We start from the raw sequence: 18,355 nt of genomic DNA, 5'->3' as shown, positions 1-18,355 counted from the left end.
TAATAGGTAGAGTACCAGCCCTGAAATCAGGAGGATCTGAGGTCAAATCTAGCCTCAGACACTTAACACTTCCTGAATGTGTGACCCTGGGCAAGTCACTTAACCCTAATTACCTCAGCCAAAAAAAAAAAAGAAAATATGATTATATGATTAGAAAATATGATCCCTTCTTTGGGGGACCAAGAAAGAATATTTTATATACTCTCAGACTGGGCTTATATGTTTGTTAATTTTACTGAACCCCTTTTCCGCTATATATTTTTATTGTATTTTATTTTTGATATAAGGGATGGCCTTTGTGGTGAGAGATGAAGGGTTATAACAGGAAATAAGATGTTATAAAAACAAAAGATATTAATAAAAAAGAAATCATAGCATTTCTCAGAGAATACATTATTTTCATGCCTATATATGAAGTAACTTTTCTATTCCTCTGCCCAAAGTATAGGAGAAAACTAGGTAATTATCTAGAGAAATTAGGTAATTCAAAAAGAGTTTCAAGAAAAGCATGATGTGTCTGTTCGCTGTGCACCAGGCCAGCAGCAAAAGTCTGTATTTTCCCAAAGAGTTGACTAAAATGTACTCAAATGAAAGAGCATTGTTTTCATGTCATACTCATTTAGACAGTGTGGTACATTAGAAGCCATAATAAGTGAATGAAATACACTTTCAGAATAGCCCATTCTCCTCTGCTTTCTGGTCACATCAATTGTGACAGCTTAATCTTCCTAGTGCCATTACAGTACTTCTTTTCTCAGTAAGAGAATAAAACCAAAGATGTATACTCACAGAATTAAAAAAAAAACACCCCCCTCTCAGAAATACTTTCTTTGTTCTGAATCTCCTGTTACTAGCTAGCAAATTCTGAACCTACCAAAGCTTTAATAACAACAATATCCAAAAAAGGAGGGTGAAGGACATTAAAACTTACTTTCCCAAAGCAAAGCATTCCAACTTCACAGTTGCTCCTTTTGCAGTTGGGACTGTCTCTGGAAACTGCACTTCTATTTTTGGCTCATATTCACCCATGACCCCTGGAAACAAATAATAGATACTAAATTATGGACTTAAATTTTTAAAAATGATTTTGTGTTAGTTGTCAGGTCCTATACATCATTACGAACAATACCTACATCTCAAAGAGGTCCACTCTCACAATAGCCATGATTTGAAGTGATTTTCCAGCTGTTGTTGAAAGATCACAGCTCCATATAATTTCCCTAAGATTAATATTTTCATGTCTCTATACTCTCAGAATCTGAAACAACTTTCTTTCTTAGGGGCTTGAAAAAATAAACAAAACCCAAGAAAACCAAAAAAAAAATCGGTGAAAAGATATCTGAACAGAGGTGTCAGTTTTTAGGAAATATAGTACCAAATAATTAATGACACTTTTTATCAAGAACTTGGGGATATTTAAGATTTTTTTTTTTGTATTTTCTGCTCCTTTTCCACATGAAAGTTAAATCAAAACTATCTTCAAATATTCATAAAAATTATCTATTCATAGCTAGGTTGCCATGAGATGATTTATTTCATCTCAGCAATCTTTTAAGAATGTTTACTCAATAATAAGTATGGTATGATAATCATTGATGGTAGGGAGCCCTTCAGTGATAGAAACTTGATTTGCTAAAGTATTGGTGACTATTAGACTAACCTCAAATGGTTGTATATGCAGTGTATCTCAAGCAACTCACTAAAGATTCATGTCAGTCAAACATAGACAAATACTCTCAGAATTTAACTTATATATTCCTTGACAATTTAATACTTAGCTTTGCAGTTTATTATCTAGTGCTCTCCTATATCCTAGAAAATAACTTTTATTATTGTCTCAGCAAGATAGCCTAAGAAGCTGCATCAATAGCTTTGATTCAAGTCAATTCAATCCTATATTATTAATTGCCATCTGCGTGTCCTTGTCAGGTTGATGGCAGGCAGAGTGAGCCAGAGAGGGTTTGCATAACTACATGCTCCTGTATGACTTGTTGACTTGATGGAGCATTTGGAAAGATTTAGGGTTTATTGAAGGCAGTCTATGAAGCAGAGGCCATTTGGAGACCAATGTGTTATGGCATTAGTTCTGATATACTTATTCCATCACCCAAAAGATATGTATTGATAATCTGATTATTATAATAAATTACTCTTAGTTTAATGTTGCTTCTTCTAATTCTAATCTTTTTACTCTGTTACCCTGTTACCTTATATAAATTATGATTTGTAGAAAGGACAATAGACAGAGTCAGTAGAATTGAGGTTTGAATTTACTTCTTACCTAAACAATATCAGACAAGCAATTTAGTTTTCTGGACCTTAGTTTTCCTCATTTATAAAATAGCAATAACATGCCTACATACATTTTGCTTCATGGAGTGATTTTGAAGTTTAAATACAATAATAAATATAAAGGACTTTATAACCACAAAGTTCTACTATATGTAAGCTGTTATTAGTCCTAAACATATATTCTTATTTACACATTGCATTTTAGATTGTGACTACCAATATAGTCAAATAAAATTTATCCATCTTTCCCTATTCCCAAGTCGATTTTTCCGGAAACTTAGGGCACAGAGGTATAATGATGCAAGCTACCATATGAACCTTGCTTTAAAGGTTAGAGTAAGATTTTTTCTATTCTATAATTAAATGTACCTTCACATCCTTTGGCTTAAGAAACAGCTGATCACTTTCAGCAATAAGCTCAAAAATCAGAAATGTTCAAGTCAAATATGCTACTAAAGAAAAATGACCTCCATTGGAAATGGAGAAGAAGTAGACCTTCCTTTATAGTGTTTGGAAAAAAGAGGTTTAAAAAGATTCTAGAATTCACATATAATCTGTTCATCCTATAAATTGGAAGACATATTCTAATTAGGTTTATTGTTATATGTCCAAAAGCATAGATTCTGTGCAGCAATGACAAACACAAGGATTGTAGAAGAGATATATGTGTGTTTTACCCCTATAGATAAAATTCATCCAGTTATCCATTGTCTACATGGACATATGTGTATGTGTGCATGTATGTAGATACACACTTATACAAAAGTATATGTAAAATATGTTTGTCTGGATAATGTATCTATGTAGACATGTATACATATAGACTTATTTATATGCATGTACATATACATGTATGTATATAGGGGTATATATGTGTATATACATTTACATATTCCATTTTAATTTATCTGAGCTATCTCTTTTGGTCCCCTTTCAGTTCCAGAGTATTGCTTGCATCCTCTGAAAAAAAAAAGTCACATTAAAGCTGACATGTGGGCTAAATTCACATTCTAGAGCTATCAGTAAAAATATGTACTTTTTTTTTTTCATAGTTTCGTCATCTTCCTATAAATAAGAGACTGGAAAACCAGCTGGGATTAACATACATCCCTTTTCAGGAAGGTTGTGTTTACATATTTAGAAAATACTGCTAATGAAAAAAGGAATTGCCTTCTGACAAAGGAGTCTTCATCACCTCCACATAGAAAATGGGAACAGGGAGAATTTTCAGATCTCATTTAATGGAAGGGGAAGAGATAATGAGACAATAATGCTAAGCAAAAGGATGACTTCAAAGCATAAATGAATCTCACCTGCCTCTATCTAAAGTTCTCTTTACATTAAACAATATGGTAATTGTGTGCATTTTTATTTAGTTTAATCATGAAAAATCAGAATGAGAAATATAAGTCTGTAAATGACCAAGGGGGTCACACGACCCCTTAACCAACTGAATCAAATTTACTTTATAAAGCAAGGTTGCTTGATATATCATATATAAGTAGCAATTGCTGCAATACTCATGCACTACTTAAGTGTATCTTTTCTTTCTCCTACTGTATCATTTTGAAATATCCCCAAGATTTCTAATATAAGTTATTGACTTAAGATCATCCTTTTACAAAATGGAGTGCTATAGGTTGCTTATGTGGCCACACAGAAAGATTTGAATTTGTAGACTTTATATGTGAAGTTTGTAGATTTATATGTATGTTTATAAGAATGTGAGTGACACAAATATCATCAGGAATAGAATTTAACCTGTGGTTGTGGATACAGCACATAAATGACAAGGTTATTAGTGGGGAAATGACATAAAGTTATCACTGCATTTTAAGGACTCATTTTAAATAAGACTTTTTTTTTGGTATTAGTTGTAAAAATACCATGGAGTGATTTTTTTTTCATATAAATTATGAGCAGTTTCTGTGAACACCTGTGAACTGTTAAGTTTAATTTGGTTACATCTGGTACTGACTAAGTTTTATTCCACTATATCATTTTTTTCCTCTTTACTATTTTCTCTCTTATTTTTTGGCACTAAACAGAAAGAGATATAATATTTTAAGAAATAAAGCCCTCTAAACTGTAGTGCATTTTTCAAGTCATTCCTCTGACCACCTGTATACTTTTGAACTTAATTGGTCTACAGCTGCTACTGGTGATTTACAGGATCATCAGGCTACTGAATGAGGCCATTGATGGAATTACTCCAAAGTCATTTCACACCTTTTTTATTTTTCTTGAAACATTTTGTAAGGCTAGTGAGAATCGAAATTGTAGCCTGTGACTAGGTAGGCAGTAGAAGACTAAAAATTATCAGCATAAAGAATCTGGATAATTCAGAATAACAATTTTCTTTAATAGTAGGTGTGTTTTTCTCCTGTGAAATTTATCAGGATAATAGGATATCCATTTTGCTTATGGAAACAAATCTAACTAATGATTTATTAATAGAATCACATTTAATATGAATTATTAAGATAATCAGAGCCACAGTACATTTTTGAAAAAGTACTATCATTGTTTTTGTATTAAGAAAATTAATATAACTCTGGCAGTGTATTTTGCCACATCTGAAAGATCAGAGATGAAACACTTTGTGCTTTTAATGAGAGAAATTGTGTTGGAAGAATTTTCTGTCAGTGTATCCTTTGAGGTGCTAAGGATCTATGCTGAGATGGTTGAGCCCACAGGACCTACTTAGTTGTGGGTTTTTGACAACATCCACTTCTGTCTGCTATTTACAGTTTCCTTTGTTGCCAAAGGCACATGACTGGGAAAGATCTGATTTTACTGTACCACTTCTTTCTTTTCTATTGTTGACAAAGTCCAACAACCAATTCCAAATGACATCAAAATTGTCCTTTGACAGGCAATCCTTAGTAAGCTGAAGAGGATTGAGATAATGACATAGCTCAGCTCCCAGCTCTATTTGGGGTCAGGAAGGAAAAGCTTTTATTTGAATTATCTCAATAATTTCCTTAATTCTTTCTTTTATTTCTAGTGTATTTTTCTCATTGAAAGCTTGAAGTAAAATATTTAATCAACCCTGTTTTGTTTATTATATGGTACCCATTAACCAATTTGACTTTCTTTATATATTTATTTTCCTTATTAAATTTGCTGAATTAAGTAGGTTACATGAAGATGTAGCTTGAGTCCCATAAATAATATATATTGTTGAGAAATCTGAGAAAAATTGTCAATTTTTTTTGGAAGGGAACACTTATTAATAAGTAAGTCTCTAAATTGTAAGCTTTGGAGCCTGTCTTTCATTTTTCCTCCCAGCACCTACCACAGTGCTTTGCATACAGCGAAGATCTAACATACGCTTATTAACTAACCCACCAAATGGTCATTCAAAGGCTTCTGGTCCCTCAAGAACTTGAACTCCATTTGACAGTGTTAGAGGACTGTAGCTGACTGTCAAGTTGCTAAATCTGTCAAACTTTCAGAATATCTTCAGCCACAAAGACTCTATCAAATCAGATTAATAGTGGCAGTATAGCAAAATATCTCACATTCTTACTCATTAAATGTTCTCCTCATAAAACATGATTTACGCCCACTTATCTTCAACTCTGATGTTGTTAAAGATTTTTTAAACAAGAAATTTCATAACAAAAGCACACATAGCTTGCAATTAGAAGTGAGAATAAAATAAGAAAAATGTTTTCATATAAACTAGAGAGCTAAAGCATTTAAAACATGATTAAAAACAGAACAAATATAATTTCCAACCATGGATTTTACATAGTAAAAGTCTCTAAATTGTGCTAAAGTATTATTGGTTGAAGGTAAAGACCAGGATGCTGTATCAAATTGTCAAAGATTGAATCTATTTATGGGATCAGATTACTTAAAAACAAATTGATCTTGTCATTGAAATGAATAATAGGAACATAGGTAGATCCAACTCAGGGAAAGTTTTCTGTCTTTTTTATTTTCCTTAGAGTGTCTTGTACAGAGAAGGTTTAAAGCCGGTATAGTATCCTTGGAAACTATATTACCCATAAGTCTGTGCTTCGTGTACCAGTGATAATGCCATCTCAGCATGAACTCTAGTTGTTTTGTAAAATATGTAGGAAGAGGAAGGGGAAGGGTGGATTTTTATGAGACCTATGAGATTTGGTAAGACTCAACTAGGAAAATAGAAGATAGTAAAGAGAGAAATGGGTGTGGATGCAGGAAGCTACCACTTAGTTTTGTTCAATTTTTCTCACAAACAAGAAGCTTTGCTTATTCCATCCTGAGCCACAGGTGCAGGAATTTGCTGCCTAAAGTAAACATAGTTGTAAGACAAGACTGCTTCACAAATATCATGGTGGGATGTAACACTTTTCATACCTTATGGGTTTTAAATTGCATTTCTGGCCAAATTCCCAATGTTTTAACATTCCTTAAGCCTCTATAATGCCTTTATATATTGTTATAGGATGTGAGTGGTCCTGTAAGTCTCTTCCCCTGCTTTTACTACTAGTTTATAATATTCAGATGATAAACTAGAATGGAAATTAGAACTAAAAGAACTTGCAATTTATATGGCTTGAAGTTGGGGAGGTTGTAGTTAAGGAAATGAATGTTAAGTATTAACTACTTGATTCTGATCTCTTGTTATCTCTTCTTTCCTTCCTTCCTTTCTTCCTTTCTTCCTCTCTCCTTTTCTCTTTCTTTCTTTTTCTTTCTTTTTTATATTCCACCTTTTCATCCCCATATTTCTTTTTTTTTTTTTCTAAATCCATTATTACACCACAGGTATAAAATTACATTGGTGTACTCTATCTTATCATAAAGATTAGTAACTCATTTAGTCTTGGATTCTTATTGGTATACTAAGAGTTTAAGTAATTGGCCCATGGACATCATCAAATATGAGAGAGAGGCAGGAATCAAACCCAGTTTTCTCCATCAGCAAGGTGGGATCTCTATCCACAATGCCATACTTATTCTTACATTATTCTTGTTAGGTGACTAAAGGGTTGATATTAATGATCCCTGTTATGTAGGTGGGAGAGGTTGAAAACAAAAAGTTTGGTTAAAGGAATCCTTTTGTTGTCATCAGTTACGTCCAACTCTCTGTGAGCCCATTTGGGGGTTTCTTGGCAAAGATATTGGAGAGATTTGCCATTTCCTTCTCATTTTACAGATGAGGAAGTGAGGCAAACAGATTTAATTGACTTACCCAGTTAATAAATGTCTGAGCTCAGATTTGAACTCACAACAAAGAACTTTCCTGCCTGGAGACCTGGCCCTCTATCCACTATACCATTTAGCTTTCAGATCTCCTAGTAGCCTAGAAAACTCTATTAGAATGTGTTGCCTAGTGGTTATAATTATTTTCTCCATATTGCTTTTCCTCCATTGAGTTGCTACTTATATACCTTTGATGAATGAATATACTTATGCTACATTCCCCGCTCTTTCTTTTTTTTTATATATATTTTTAATTTTATTTAATAATAACTTTATATTGACAAAATCTATGCCAGGGTAATTTTTTTTTACAACATTATCCCTTGCACTCGTTTCTGTTCCGATTTTTCCCCTCCCTCTCTCCACTCCCTCCCCTAGATGGCAAGCAGTCCTATATATGTTAGATATGTTGCAGTATATCCTAGATACAATATATGTTTGCAGAACCGAACAGTTCTCTTGTTGCACAGGGAGAATTGGATTCAGAAGGTAAAAATAACCCGGGAAGAAAAACAAAGATGCAGATAGTTCACATTCGTTTCCCAGTGTTCTTTCTTTGGGTGTAGCTGCTTCTGTTCATCATTTATCAATTGAAACTCAGTTAGGTCTCTTTGTCAAAGAAGTCCACTTCCATCAGAATACATCCTCATACAATATCGTTGTTGAAGTGTATAATGATCTCCTGGTTCTGCTCATTTCACTCAGCATCAGTTCATGTAAGTCTCTCCAAGCCTCTCTGTATTCATCCTACTGGTCATTCCTTACAGAACAATAATATTCCATAACATTCATATACCATAATTTACCCAGCCATTTTCCAATTGATGGGCATCCATTCAATTTCCAGTTTCTAGCCACTACAAACAGGGCTGCCACAAACATTTTGGCACATACAGGTCCCTTTCCCTTCTTTAGTATTTCTTTGGGATATAAGCCCAATAGAAACACTGCTGGATCAAAGGGTATGCACAATTTGATAACTTTTTGGGCATAATTCCAGATTGCTCTCCAGAATGGTTGGATTCGTTCACAACATTCCCCCCTCTTTCTGCCCAAAAGACACAAAGTTTATATCACACAGACATGAATTATATAAAATAGTCCAAGGAAAATTCTCTAAACAAAAAGGATTTTAAAAAAGGAAAACAGAAAAATAAAAATATGAAACCTTACTTATCATTTAGAAGTCACTTTATATGCTCTAGAGATTTCAAAGACTGAATAAATGGACAAGAAATCAAGATTGATCTGGGCTTTTTTCATAAACAGGAAAAATGGGAAAAAAGTCTGCTGTGTATTTAATTACACCCTTCACCAAAATCCTCCTCCAGGGCCTTTTGTGACATGGAAATAACCATGGATTCTCAAAGGCTACACTAGTAGAGGCCAGATTATATCAGATCATATCACATTCCAAAGACTGTGATATTATATGAAGGCCTGTATAGCTGTCATCCAGGACTAGTCTGACTGAGTTTGGGGAGGGTCATTTCATCAGATTGGGGAAAAACTGGTAAAATATTTTAAGGCACAGAAACCCAGGAAAACTGTCTACTAAAATCATTGAGTTTGGGCAATCTTGTCTATAAAAAGAATTACTCATTCTCTCTAAAAAAAAGTGATTCTTAAACTATTCAACTCCTTGAATTAATTCCTTGAAATATTCATTTCCTTAAGTTGAACAATAGTCTTTTCAAAGCTGGAAGTATATTTTCATACAAGTTCATACTATGCATGCCATGGGAGGTTACTTGGACAATTCAATTTAACAAATATCTATGAAATTTGCAAAAAAAAAAAAAAAGTTTGCCCTAGTGAATTCCCAAAATCAAATCTCAATTACCCATAGAAACTGGGGAAATGGATAAAATGAATCTATATACTGAAATAAATTGTCTCATTTTTAATGATGATCCACCTTTATCCTCTGGTAAATGTTTCACTGCACTATTAAAAAGCAGCAAAATGAATTGATGGAAAAAATCAGAAAGGGGGCAGAGGACATAGATTCACATTTCATATCAGCTGTGATTTGTGTGGACTTAAGAAAGTCAATATGTATTTGCCTTTCATTTTATCCCTGGCCTTAAGTATAATAACATTGTAATTGGCAAGTAGTTTCACTTGCCTGTGCCTTAGTTTCAACACAACAAGAAGGATGAACTAAATAGCCTCTGATGACAAGAATGACAATAATAGCTAAGCTTTATATAATACTTTAAAATTTGTAAAGCTCTTCACACAAATTATCTCATTTGATCCTGAGCAGCACTAGAAGAGAGGTGTTATTATTATCCTCATTTTGCAGATAAAGCAATTTGGATAGATAACAGTTCAGTGACTTGTCCGGGATCACATAGCTAGTTACTGTCTAAATGAAGGAAATATACATTTATTAAGTGTTTATTATATACTAAACATTGCAGTAAGCAGAGAACCGAGGTAGGATTTGAATTCAAGTCTTTCAAACTGTATATTATTTACTATGTTATTTTGCTAGATCCATGATACTCTGAAATGCCTCTTTAATTTCAACCAGAACCTGCACTTCAGTACCTATTGTATGCTTGGTACTATACTATGTGCTACTAATGGAAGGAAAGAAAAAAAGAAAGAATAGAAGGAGGGAGGGAAGAAGGAAGGAAGGAAGGAAAAAGAAAGAAGGGGCTCTGCCTTCAAGGAACTTAAATTCTTCTGGCAAGATATAATGAGCATGCAGACAATAAATACCAAGGAAATTTTGAGGGGGAGAGAGCACTAGCAATTGTGACAGGATATGTTGGAGGTGATATTTTTTGCTCTCTCTGTTGTAAAACATAGTTGTCTTCACTTTATATTTAGAGTTCCTCTTCAAATACAGAAAGATCCCATAAACTAAATAGTTTAGAACAAATGGATGACATGAGGAAAGTAGCACTGTTTTCACCTTGGTCTACTGTTCTTTAGTTCTTGCTCCTTTGCAGTCACTATGTCTGTTATTGGAACTCTTTGAATTGAAAAAAAAAAAAAAAAAGAAAGAAAGAAACTACCCCAATGGTAGCAGCTTAAGCAACCAGGGGAATTTAACTCCTTAGACTGTATCCATGCATCTGAAAGTAAGTGAAATGCTGATGTAATTAGCCAGATAATTCAGATCATACACCTTCCATTGATCACCTTAAAACAAAATATAGGGATTAGTGGTATAAATTATCGAGATGGTTACATCAGCCCCCCAGTCCATAAGTAATTTTTTTTTGGGGGGAGGAGGATATAGACCAGGTACTATACTAAAAGCTGATGAGACAAAGATAACTGCATAATCCCTACTGTCAAGGATCTTACTTCTAATGGGGGCGATAACATGTAAACATACTAGGTAGAGACAAGATATATACAGAGTAAAAAAAAAAAAATAGAGGGGAAGGCACTAGCTGCTGAGAGGAAGGGAAAGACCTACAGGAGTAGGTGGTTTTAGAATTGAGTTTTAAAAAAAAGATAGGAAATCTAGCAAGCAAAGATAAGAAGGGACAATGTTCCAGATGTGAGAGACAGCCTGGGCAAAATCACAGAGATGGGAGAGAGAATGTGGCATTCAAGGAACTGAAAGTAAGTCAGTGTTTCTGGAACATATGGCCCATGGAAAAATATAGCATAACAAGACCAGAGAAGTCATAAAGGCTTATATTAGGAAGAGCTTTAATGTCATACAAAGAAGTTTATATCAGCAGACCTTTTTTTCCATATACTAGATATAGGATTGTAAAGACTTGGATCCTATTGTCACCAAGTCATAGATTAAAAAATATATATCATCTCCGTCATACCAATTTTACACTGTCTCTTTCACAATTAATATTTTCCCATTTTACTCTCTCCCATAACCTAGAACTAATTAAATATCCTATTTTGTGCTTAGTAACCTAGTTTGAATTTGAGTTTTATGTACTGTAACTTAAATGGGAAATGCATATTATAGATTTCTCCCATGAAACTCATATGGAAATTAGGAATGAATGGTGTATTAATTGTTGAAGGATGATATTCTCAGTCTACTATTTTTGTGATAAAATATTCTAATGAAAATCATTCGTCTCATCTGTGAAGATGTACTGGACAAGTAAATAGAAAAAAAGGGGAAAAAAAGTCATGGATGGCCTACTGCCAGCTTGAGGATGATGTGGCAACTTGATTGTTTGCATGTTGCTAAATTTTTTTTTTCATTTTTTGATATTGTTGTTTTTTTCATTTATTGATATTGCTGTGCCGTCTCTCCTAAATTGCCTCTTGATGCATCAAAGTAAATATTCCATTATACTGCTATGACCTGACATACTGAAATGGAAAATACCATTGAACAGATGTCTTGGTGCAAAAGAATCTGTAGGAAGAGCTTGGAAGAGCTATATTTTAGAATGATTACTTACAAAGTGCCAGTGGAGCACATCTTTAGAAACAGTCTATTAATACTTGAGGTCTAAAGGGAGTGTGCCACTTCTTACAAAATTGGTAGCTTGCCTCCTTTTCTCTTTAACTCAACAAGGCTTTTCTGAGTTGGAAGGCACTTATTTAAATTGAAGATGTATAATAAACACTATATTTCATTACAAATAAGTGTGGTGAGGCATTTGGCCTTGATACAGTATGGCATACTTATTTAGCTTTCTAAGCTAAGAGCCTCCTAATAGATACCCGTTCTTAGTGCTTGTCTAAGTTCCTTAGGATTTTTTATTTTGGCTGGTCCAAGCTGAAAAACTTTAATAAGACACGTACCTCTTAACCGGATATTCAATACAAATCCATTGAACAAACATAAATGGTAAAGATGTTAACTTTGTTTCATGTGACCTTAAACTTCGGATCAAATAAAGCAACATCATGTTCATCTTGTCATGCCAAAAAAATAAGAACACTTGTGTATGTAGAAAACAATAGAAATTTGATCTGTTATTTTATTGGCACAGAGAACTAGTGAATAAGGGAATCTATATTTTCTCGAAGGATGTCAATCTTGATCTTTGCCATTTAGAGTCTTAGAAAATTGTGAAGGGGACTGAGATGTTGTGACTTATATCCAGGGTCACAAAACCAGCATATATCAACAGTAATGTTTGAATTAAATTTTTCTTGGTTGTGGAAGTCAAGAAATTCCTAAGTTTGGATCAATATTCTTAATAATTTAGTTTTTTCCAGGCTTCCCTCATCATATCAGTCTTCAAGTAGAGACTGGATACCACTTATTGGGGATGTTATGGAGATCATTGTTGGATAGATACAGATGGTACTTAGGTAGCTTTGGAAATATTTTCCAAATGGGATACTTAGGAGCAGCTTGTGGTACAATGGATAGAATATAGAATTCAGAATAAGGGAGACATAACTTTTGATGTTATCTCAAACACTCCCTAACTGTGTGACCACTGGAAAATCACAATCTCTCTGTGTTCAGTTTTATCTTTAAAATGTTGGTAATAATAGCACCTATATCAGGGATTGTTGTGAGGGTCAAATGAGTAATGAATTTGGTAAACCTTAAAGTGTTACATAAAGGGTTACATTATTATTTCAACTAAGATATTATCTGAATATTATATCCTTATAGTTGTGTCTATTTTAGGTCATTTTTAGGTCATCAAAATTTGTTAGCCCAGTTGAGAAATTCTCCTTTTCAAAATGCCTCAGTGTGAATTATCACCTGGAGTCAAATCTAGGCTTTGAGGTTTAGTTCATGTGGGAGGCAGCTCATTTCACTTTAGGATATTTCTGATGATGAGCAAATTTCCCCTGACATCAGGCTTAAATTTGCCTGCTTGAAAATTCCACCTCTTGTTCCTTGTTCTGCTTTCTGAAGCCAAGCTGTACACGTTGAATCTCTCTTTCATCTGGTGGGCCCTTCTTAAACTCATGAGCTGCTGGATGCATCACAGAGATGCTCTCTTGAGGGAAGTAATAATCGGGAGCATGCTCTAGTTTTCAAACGATCTTTGTGCTAATGTCGACAAGAAAGTCATTTGGAATGTTTGTTCATTCTTCATATGAAGGAAGTATCCTTTTTCCTTCCATCCTTTACCACTCCCTCACTATGGGGACATTAAAATGTTGGGAACTGTCACATTTCTTGATCCAGCATAGCCTACTCCAGGCCAGGAGTGGGAAATGGTGATATCAAGCCCAAGTACACAAGTATGTTTCCTTACTGCAAAGGTTAAATGTGATTGCCAACTACTTTTCCTTCCAACAAGCCAAGGGGACGATACTAATGACTTCCATTTATAGGTTGCCACTATCCAGGTTGCAAAACACTTGTCTCATATCTATTCTATGAAATAGCCTATATAGGTATCATTAATCATCATTTTGTAGATGAAGAAGCTAAAATTCGGTGAGAGGACCAGGACTGGTCTCCTGTCACCTACCCTCGAAGTTCTCCAGGGCTAAGCAACTCTCTTTAAGAGATGGGAGAAAGAGTTGCCTCATCTAAGAGTTCCCTATCATAGTTCAATCACAAATCATAGATCCAATCCTTAGTATCCTATCCTATTTCCTTTTTTTAAAGTTTTTTTTTAATTTAAAATTTTCTTAATCTAGCATAATAAAAAGATGATTGCGCATGAAACTCAAATTTATTATGTATAACTTGCTATTCCTTTTAAATATATAACAGTTATCACGTAAATTTCTTTTCCTTTTCATTTCTCCTCCTCCCTATCCTGGAGATTGCTACCATTAGATACAAATAGGTGTATATATAATATATATATATTGAAGTCCTATGTATGACTTGCTGTGTTCACTATACAGCCACAGCTCTAAAATTTCATTTTGCCCCCTTGGATGATGGCATTTTGGCCTTTTCCACTACAAACATCTCAATCCTGTCTCTTAGTCTAAGGATCTTTTATGAAGTTAGCAAGCTGTCATAGTTGGTCAGATCTGTGATCCATACAGCTGTCACCAAGAGGCCTCAAGGGATATCTATGGGAAGGCTGGCTTAACAAATTCGCAGGGTCTTTGAATTAAAGGCATCCAGAAGATGCCCTAGTCCAACCTCCTTCCCAATGAAAGAATTCTTCTCTACTACATGCTTGGTTTTCTCTGTTATCAAGTTTAAAGATGAACTATTGGCAAGCTTCTTATGGATTTATGTCATTTACCACTGTGATTAAGCCTTATGATTGCACCCATAATCACCTTAAAAATTCAGTTAAAAGGGTTGGTGAATGTGTCATTTGACCACAAACTACCTTTTACTCCAATCCTTCTGATTCCATTTTCAAGTGTCTGTAACATTGTGAATAAGGCAGTCATCCAAAAAATTCTGGTTTTGAAACCTTATTCAGGAAAGTAAATGTTAAATTACATTGAACTAATTAGCTGAAAAATTGCTCAACTGTCCACTGCATCCTTCATAGACATGGTCTAAACAGTAGGAAAAAAAAATAAAGAATATTTTCTTCTATGTTTTTCACTCCTCTATCCATTCCAATACAAATACCCTCAGCTTTCATGGTAAAGAAATTTCTAAAACACAGCTATAACTATGTCATCTTTTGCTTAATAAGCCCCAGTGGCTCTCTATTGTATTTAGGTATAACTATAAAGTTCTTTATTATTTAAATCTTTCCATAACCCTTCCCTGCTATACCCTTGCAGTTTTATTATACAGTACTCTCCTTAATCTATAGTGAAGGAAAAAAACATGTGTTTTTCCTCACACATTGCATTCCATCTCTTGGACAAGCATTTTCATGGCCTGCTCTCCCATATCTGGAAGGCATTATCTTCTTAGTCCTACTACTAGAACTTCTAAGCTCTTTAAATCTCCAGCTCAAGAATCACATTCCACCAGAGAGATACTCATTTTTCTTATATAAAAATGCCCTCTCTTCCGAAATCACCTTGTACCTACTTTGTACATATCTGGCATGAGCCTAAATAATAGAGACTGCATGGAAACCAGGAGGACCTATCTTTAAGCCATGACATTCATACATCCTGACTGGACAAGTCAAATGTTCCTGCTAAGTCTAAACTACCCTGTTGATAAACTACTGCCCCATATTAGTTGAGGAAGTCACCTGCAGTAATTAATACCAGGAGTCAGTTATTTATGGCTGGTGGGTCAAAGCAGCCCATCATTTGCTTTTCTACAGCCCCTGAACTGAATATTTAAATATGAAAATTATTCTTGGCTCATGGACCATATATAAATAGGAGGTAGGACAGATTTTGACTAAATTAATGAAAATAGGCCCAGCCTATAGCTTTCTATTATAAAAATAATATGTATGTGCACATGATATTGGTAAGCTTTTTGAAAGCGAGTGTTTCATTTTTGCTTTTAAATTCATAGTCATTAATACTTTGAAGGCATATTTGTTACTGTTAAGTTCTTTCAGTAACATATGATCTCTTTTGAAGACCCTATTTGAAGTTTTCTTGGCAAAAATACTAGAATGGTTTGCCATTTCCTTCTCCAGCTCACTTACAGATGAGGAAACTGAGGCAAATAGGGTTCAATGATTTATCCAGGATTACACAGCTGATAAGCATCTGAGGTCAGATTTGAATTCCCATCTTCTTGATTCCAGGCCTAGTGTCCTATCCACTGTACTACCTAGCTGCCCCATTTTGAATGACTGCTTGTTTATTAATTTATGTTTTTTCTAGATTCATACTCTTTTTAAAAATTACGATGAACATTTATGTGCTAGGTACTTCAAATGCCTATAATTTCAATGTAATATAATTAGAATATTATAATATCCAGGCTAACTCTCTGGAAGGCCTCAGGATCAGTCAGAGTCACGATTAGTAAAAGTCCTTGGTCTTTAGGAGGAGAAGCGAAGGAGGCTGTAAGCTACCACATGGCTCTTCAAAGATGGCTCCTGGGATCTGGAATCTGAAGGCTGAAGTCTTCCCTGCTAATCAAGGCAGAAAGACTCTGACCTTCTCCCTCAGTCCTCCAATCTTTCCCTATAATTACCTCATCACAACACATTCAGCAGGAGCCAATCTTGAGGAAAGCCATCACATCACCATATCACGTAAGTATATGTTTATAGAACCATTATTTCACATTGAGTAGGTACTTAGCCTTAAGTGCTCTGCTATCTTGAATTCAAGTACACCTTTTCAGAGTTCCAGCCCTTTGCAATCATTATACTTCCTCCATTCATTATAAAGTGATAGCATAAAGGAAAACATTCTCTTGCCCACAAACACATTAGGATCAATAATTTTGGCATGAAAATACCAATGTTATCTTTTATGCAGTAGTATTTTTGATAGGGTATATACACATGAAGGTTAACGAGTCCATAAAATCATGCAAAGAACTTACCATCATTCCTCAGTATTAAAGGTGTAGGAGGTCCTAGCACTTTGTGGTTTGTGACTGTGTTGGTTACTACACAGGTGTAATTTCCAACATCTGATTTTTCCACTTTGGCAATATATAGGTTTCCAGTCTCTTGAGAAACAAAGCGTCTGTTATCCTGGTATGATGGGTATTCATTGAAGATCCAAGCATAGCTCAATTCTGAAAACAATGGGTATTACCATTACAAACATGATTTTCAGTACTGGAAACTCAAAATCATTGAGAATCAATCAAGATAGAATTCCAGGCTACTTTTTAAAAAGTAAATCTTTAAATCAATCATCCACATAAGTTGCAAAAAGAAATATCAGCACAGTATATTATTTAGAAACTTCTAGTGTATCTGAATAGGAATATGAATGTGAATCTATAACCAGGGTAGGTAACTGGTGCTTTGATTCAGGGCACTGAATATAGAGAATATTTAGAGCACTTAAGAGTTCTTTAACAAACAACACAACAAAGATTAACCTAGTTAGTATGAATACTTTGTTTAAATGGAAAAGAATCATATAGTAATATGGAGTTTCTGCTACCCTAACTCACCTGACCTCATCTTGGGTAATCTCCTTATCCATAACCTGATATTTAGTTCTCCTCTTACCTCTGTGACAACTTTCAGTCTTGTTTGCTGGTTCATTATTTACATCAATCCTCCTAATGATGGGTATGTCCCAAGGTTTATATATAAGTATGTATGTGGTGTCCATACATACATACATATATGTGTGTGTATGTGTGTGTGTGTGTGTGTGTGTGTGTGTGTGTGTATTCTTACTTGGTGATCTCATTGATTCCCATGAATTTAATTATTAACTATGTGCAGATGATCTCCAGATCTATCTATCTATCTATCTATCTACCATCTATCATCTATTGTTTCTTTTGTGATTCAAGTAGGGATTTACAAATGCCCATTGAACATTTTTAAAAATCCAATAGGCATCTCAAACTCATCTAAGAAGAATTCATTGTCTGAGCCCCAGCCTCCTTCCTTCCAATCATTAAAATTTATAACTTAATGTCATCCCATGCTTCTTGTTCTCATTTCATATCTGTTTCTACCTCTGCAACATCTCTCTAACTTATGTACTTTTCTCAACTCTCTATAGTTGAGGCATTCATAACTACTCATCTGGCTGACTAGAATATTGCCTCTTGATTGGCCTCCCACTCTACTTTATTCTATCCCTTACTAGTAAAGTGATTTTACTAAAGTACAAATGTGACCATATTATCCCCCAACTTCAGAAATTTTAATACCTCCCTATCACCTTGAGCATCAGCTGGAAACTCCTCTTAGATTTTAAAGCCAAATCTACTTTTCCTAACTTCAGCCAGGTTGGTTCAGCCAGTCTGGTCTTTGTGCTGGTCATTACATATGGCACTCCACTTCCATCTCCTAAAATGTATTTTCTATTTAATTTATTATTTGCTTATACTTATAAATCTTCATATTATATCCTTGGATAGAATACAAGCTCCTTGAGGACAGGGACTGTTTTA

General features: G+C 34.5%; 1 protein-coding gene across 2 annotated transcripts in view; it reads right to left on the bottom strand.

Moving 5' to 3' along the window:
- LOC127551357 (contactin-4) overlaps positions 1-18,355 on the bottom strand; it is a 703,767-nt gene that overhangs the window by 202,285 nt on the left and 483,127 nt on the right. For both annotated transcript variants that reach the window (XM_051981038.1, XM_051981047.1), the window contains exons 6-7: positions 16,811-17,008; positions 932-1,034 (exon numbers count right to left, since the gene is read on the bottom strand). In XM_051981038.1, the coding sequence (XP_051836998.1) occupies positions 932-1,034; positions 16,811-17,008 (301 nt within the window). The remainder of the gene's footprint in view (positions 1-931; positions 1,035-16,810; positions 17,009-18,355) is intronic.

Source organism: Antechinus flavipes, chromosome 1 (genome assembly GCF_016432865.1).
Source record: "Antechinus flavipes isolate AdamAnt ecotype Samford, QLD, Australia chromosome 1, AdamAnt_v2, whole genome shotgun sequence".
NCBI classification, from domain to species: Eukaryota; Metazoa; Chordata; class Mammalia; order Dasyuromorphia; family Dasyuridae; genus Antechinus; species Antechinus flavipes.
Note: the sequence above shows the minus strand (reverse complement) of the source record. Positions and strands in the feature narration are given on the sequence as shown.